The sequence below is a fragment of the Gavia stellata genome, chromosome 1 (assembly GCF_030936135.1).
Source record: "Gavia stellata isolate bGavSte3 chromosome 1, bGavSte3.hap2, whole genome shotgun sequence".
In the NCBI taxonomy this organism is placed as follows: Eukaryota; Metazoa; Chordata; class Aves; order Gaviiformes; family Gaviidae; genus Gavia; species Gavia stellata.
Window position 1 is genome coordinate 42,018,216 of NC_082594.1, and position 6,000 is coordinate 42,024,215.

At 42.0% G+C, this 6,000-nt stretch overlaps 1 protein-coding gene across 4 annotated transcripts in view; it reads right to left on the reverse strand.

The window, feature by feature from the left end:
* The window catches only part of PCDH9 (protocadherin 9), a 679,091-nt gene extending 673,757 nt beyond the window's left edge, over window positions 1–5,334 (reverse strand). For 3 of the 4 annotated variants that reach the window (XM_059821068.1, XM_059821060.1, XM_059821051.1), the window contains exon 1: window positions 2,299–5,334. In XM_059821068.1, coding sequence (XP_059677051.1) covers window positions 2,299–5,334 — 3,036 coding nt within the window. Of the gene's footprint in view, window positions 1–2,278 lie in introns of all 4 variants that reach the window. The other variant, XM_059821043.1, reaches the window with a different exon arrangement.
* Window positions 5,335–6,000: the final 666 nt, after the last annotated feature.

Consider the following 6,000-nt stretch of genomic DNA (forward strand, 5'->3'; position numbering starts at 1 on the left):
CACTCTCTCCTTCCCCACAGAATAAAAATACACAAGCTCAGTTTAGATAACTGTCTACCTAAGGAAGAGTTATATTTTCAGTTACATATAATATTACAGCTTTTGCAGGGAGCGATCCAAATCATATGATCTGCTGACTTCAGAAAGGATTCAATAAGACTTCAGTGGAATTTGAATCAGGTCCATATACAGGTATAACAACTGATATTATTATTAAACTGGAACCAGTATATTTAATGTAATGAACACAGGTAACTCTGAAAATACTGCCAGTAGTTTTTGTTTGGATTTTTTTTTCCTCATACTCAATTTCACTGTGCAGAGCTTATACATTCTGTCAGGTAAGTAATTTTTTGGGTCTTAACTGCCTCTAGATGCTGTGGGGGATTAAGTCTGAGTTTCCTCATAGAGTTTGGAAAGCTAATTTAAGCTAAATTAACAACATCTCAGAACAGAAAAGGAATGTGTGGGTTGGGGGTGTTACATTTTGTAACTAAAACTGGCGAGAAAAGTTCAGCTGAATAACCACAGATTATTCAGAGTTCTTCCATAAATTTGTCGGGTTTTTTTTTCATTGGTTCTTTTTTTAACTTATGCTGACAGTATGTATATGGTGCTGTGTAAAAGCCTGAAGATGGCTCTGGGAGTATACCCTTCTTTAAAGTCCTTAGAAAGGTTAAGGTTTTGTGAGAACCTTCTGCGATGTTTTCAGTGTCTCGTTGTAAGTACAAGTTGTTTTAGAGCAGTTACTTTAGCAGAACTGCCTCAAAAGTGCTTGTTTTATTCTTAGCATCTGGTCAGTGTGACACCTTACAGACACCCAAAGTCAAGACACAGTTCTGGAAACGTCACATTCATCTCAGATAAGGCTAATGCACAGCAAGAGGATGACTTTATCCTAAGCTTGGCTCCTGTCAAAATCTTTTTGCAAAGACAAGCCTAAATGTGTCTCACTTGATTCTCTAAGATTCATATCCCTAACAAACTCAGACAAATCACCATCGCTTGGAGGGTACAGCGCCAGCAGGAATATGAACGGGACCCCCACCACCTACAAAGCCAGTGCAGCGAAGGCGAAGCGCTAGGGAAGCTGCCTTGCAAACACGCAAACTTAACTACTGACCACTCCAGTGCAACTATCATTAAATAAAAGGTTCTTTGGCTGTAATATCAGCTTGATGCTTCCCTCCCCCCCTTCTCCGAGCTACTGCAGGGCTGGCACCGGGCCAGCCAAAGCGGCATGGTGCCTTAGCGCCATCTACAGGCTGCGCTGACACGCTGATTCAGTGGCAAAAGGCAAGCACCAATAAAATAAATTAGACAGCGCCGCATTTAAATCTTTATTAGCAAGGAATTATTAGACCTAAGAAAAACTAATGCTGGATTTGGTTGAAATATGAGTTTCTCAGCCTCCTAATCCCTCTTCATATGGCATATTTCACAGTTTAAAATGAGTTATGACAGATCACTTATGCATTACTAAGATGAGAAAATATTTACAATGGGCTGACTTTTTTTTTTCTGCATAATTCAGATGTATTCAGAGAATGCATTCCTTTCAAAAGTATGCTTTGGCCATTTTTTTTCAAATATGCAACAAACTGTCTATGTGATACCAACTTTAATATATTAAAACAAAATAATTTTGAACTCAAAACAGAGAAGGACTTCCGTATGACTTAGTTACATCCTACCAACAAACCACATGCTTCACAGATGAAGGAGCTTGAAAATTCGTCTGTCTTTGTTAGGGAAAAAGATTAACCCCTTTAGTAACACTAACTTAACAAGGTTCTGTATCAGCTTGAACTATAAAAGAAACTCAACCCAAGTCAGCTCAAAATTTTAAACTGAATGTACATATCCCTTCAATCTTGAAACAGTCAAATTTGCTGACTGAAATTTGGCATATAAGGAAACAGCTTTTCCTTCTTCAATAACTTTTACATTTGGACAGTCAAATACTGGGGAGAAAAAAAAAAAGTCTTTTATTTTTTCAGTTTTGTTTACGCACGTGTATGTGCACATGCATGGATGCATAACAGTCCTTTAACACAATCAGTATTCTTCAAAATCCAAAGTATCAGATGCATTTCGCAAATGCATGGTTAAGCCCCAGGTAAATAATAAAGGGGACAATTTTTTTTGGTTTTGTTTTTTTTTTTTTGTTCCCCCCGCAATATAACTCAATTAAATCAGACTGAAACAAAAAAACCCCACAACATAGTGGCACTTTTAATACTGGTTGATCGGGCACTTGTATGCAGTACTTATAGACCAGTAAAAGTGCTCGTTTACCTGTCTGGTGTGTAAGGGGCCCTTTGTCTTGAAGCCTCCTTGGGAACTGCACTCTGAGGCACTGAAGTGATCTGAACTAGTGGAAGAGCGTTTGGAAAGGGTGTCACAACCACCAACAAAGGTGTTGTCCAACGGGAGTTCCTGAATCACGTGGTGCTTTTTCACTGAAACTGGAGTGTCAGGTTTGAGATGAAAAGCAGACTGCGGAGAGGCAGATTTGTAATGCTTGGCAAGATCAGGACTGTTAGGCTTAAAGGTTGTTGGTGGTGCTGTGCCCCAATCAAATCTTCCTATACTTTGCTCCTCCAGCTCCGCTGGAAGGCTTATTGTCCCGTTGATAGGTTCATGAACTGCATCATCAGGTTTGGACTCCTCAATGGTCACAAAGTTCAAAAGAGAGCTCTTCGGAGATTTCCTTTTCTTCCTTTTCTTTTTCTTGTTTTGCTTGTTCTCCTGATTGGGAGACATCCACTCAGCACCTTGCTTGCTCCTCTGGGCAGCTTTGAATCTAGATGCATGTCGACAGCGAACAAGAACCGTGACAAATATCACCACTATGACAACCATGGCGCCTGCCACAATGGCAATCATGATCGTGAGATAGTCCTCATTTTGGTAGGGTTGGCTACTGTCCCCTATGTTCCGGTCCAAAGGCGTTTCCATAGTCCTGCGTATCAAGTCATAAATGTAAGAGGCATTTCCAGCAGTATCATTTACATACAAAAAAACAAGCACAAGAGTATGCAGGGATTTGGGATAACCCAAATCACTGATGTTGACAACCAAGCGATGCAGCCCCACATCATTAGGAGTTGGTTTTTCTTCCAGCGTGATATTACCTGTCACTGGATCAATCCGAAACAAACCCTTGTTATTTCCACTTACAATTGTGTACTTAAGCTCGGCATTCATTCCAGTGTCTATATCCACAGCAAAGACTTCGGCTACCACCGATCCTGGAATTGCTGAGAGTGGCACTAGCTTAAAAGAAGTATTAGAAGGTGGGTAGATGACAACAGGGCTGTTATCATTAACATCCATGACATTTATGGTTACTTTTGCTGTAGAAGAGCGAGGAGGCTGCCCTCCATCCACTGCCTTAACATCAAAGGTGTAGGAGCTCTGCTGTTCTCGATCAAAAGAGACATTGGACTTTATAACTCCAGAGTACGGATCCAGCACAAAGTTTTCATTGTCATTCAGGATGGAAAGGGTCACCGCTTTATTTTCCCCAGCATCCGCATCGGTCACCGTGATCACCCCCACCGTGCTATACTTTGGTAAGTTCTCTGATACGAAAAACTGGAAGTGATTATGAGTAAATTTGGGACTGTTGTCATTTTCGTCCAACACAGTAACAATTACAGCTGCTTGACTCTGCAAAGGAGGGGTGCCATTGTCTCGGGCTGTAACAGTGAAAATGAAACGTTCCTGCTCTTCTCTGTCAAAAACTCTGGAGGCAGTCAGAACTCCTGTCTTTCGATCCAGATCGAAAAAGGAGGCATTAGGGCCAAGCTGATAAACAATGTCTGCATTTTTCCCACTGTCTTCATCTGTGGCACTAATAGTTGTTAAGTATAGACCACGCCGGTTGTTTTCAGAAACTGACAGCTCAATTACAGGCTGGCTGAAAATTGGAGGGTTGTCATTTTCATCCTCCAGTTTAACTCTTACCAGGGCAGTCTGGTTCAAACTGGGCTTGCCAGAATCAGAAGCAACAATTTTAAAGCTGAATTCTTTGGTCCCCTCATAGTCCAATAAGGAAGAGGTCTCTAACAAATACTGGTTGTCGTAAACGGCCTTCAAGTGGAAGGGGACCTCTCTCTCAATGAAACAGATCACTTTGCCATTCACATCAGTGTCCTTATCTGAAACCGTAATTAGGGCAATCTTTGTATTGACAGGATCTTTCTCAGATAAGTACACTGTGCCATTGATGGGACTTATTATGTACCTGAGGTCTATGTTAGGAGGGTTATCATTTACATCAGTGACATTGATGGTAACAGTTGCCCGAGCCGGCGTAGAGCTACCATCACTAGCCAGCACTGTCACTTTGTGAATAGCAGTCTCTTCTCGATCTAAGGACCTCTGAACTGTAATCAGCCCTGTGGTGTTGTTTAAAGCAAAAAATCTTTTGGTTGCAGGGGCGACTTGGGCACCGAAAATATATCTGATTTCTGCATTGCTTCCTATATCTGCATCTGTAGCATGAAGCTGAATTACAGAAGTGCCTACAGGGGCATTCTCTGGTATATGAACCTCTACTTGACTCTCTTTAAACACCGGCCTGTTATCATTGACATCACTTACTGTGACTTGCAGGATGGCTGTGCTGGATTTCTGGGGGGTACCTCCATCCTCCACTTTTATTTTCATCACGTAGGTGTCCTTTTGCTCTCTGTCCAAGTTCTGCTGCACGATCAGCTGAGGCCATTTCTCTCCTTCTGGAGTTTCTACAATATCCAGTCCAAAGACACTCTGCCCGTTTAACAACTCGTAGTGCTGCACGCCGTTGAAACCTGTGTCAGGATCTGTTGCCGATGGGATTGGAAAGCGACTGTTGATCAGAGTGTTTTCTGGGATGGAGATATTGATGACAGGGGATGGAAACATAGGTGCATTGTCATTAGTATCCTTTACAATAATTTTTATTTTGATCAGCCTAAAAAAGTCATTGGGGAGAATCACCACTTCAAGTTCAAAGAAACACTCGTTTTCTTCTGCATAGGAAGCTCCAGCACAGAGTTTTTCTCTGTCTATTCTGTTAGATGTTGTAAAGATTTCCCCAGTGGTACTGGACACTTTGACCAGAGGGGCATCCCCTGCTTTAGACACCAGTCTGTAGACAAGGCTGGCACTGGTTCCCGTGGCAGCATTGATGTGAGAAATGTTCAGGTCCTTTGGTATGTTCCCTATGGGTACATTCTCAGGCAGCTCCTCTCTAATAGTGTAAATAAGTTCTTGAGCTATAGCAGAATCCAGCCTTAAACAGGCAATCAAAGCAGCCAACAGGTAAAAATCCCTTAGGTCCATGATAATGTTTTTATTCTCTTTTCCTGGATTTTAGGACTTAAAGGTTTCCACAGAGGAATGATGCGTGATTTGCAAGAGGAGGCATGCATGGACTGCAGGATGCATTACATCTCATTTCTTATTTGGAGACAGCACTGTCAACACAATCACACAGAACAGCATTATTGGTTTTTTAGGCGTGACAAATCCACAATCTCCAACTACTACTTGTTTTTGCAATGCACACTTGCAGCAGTACGTTTTCCTACTGCCCCTTTTTACAAGCAATCCTTCCGGACAAATGCACCAATACCCCGTTGGCTGCATTTGCACAAAGCGAGAATGAAAATAACTACTTGCAGGATTAAGGGTAGCTACAGTTTCGACACGTACTTTCTGAATAATTTCTTGGTACACCATATAATCCGTAACGTACATTCCCCCTCTACCCTCCTCCCCCCAGTCGTTTGGTGCAAGTAAAAAATCTTCCCGCACTACTTCTGGATTCTAACTGCTATGTCAGCTGCCAAATGTAATTTGTTGTTTGCTTCCATACGTATTTTTTAGCTCTTGCAAACCAGATTTTTCTCTGCTCCTTGTGCCTCGCATCCCCCTCTATAGCTATCGTACTGGGAAATAACCACCCGGACATGCTGCTGCTGCAGCAGTCGTCACCGGCTACTTCAC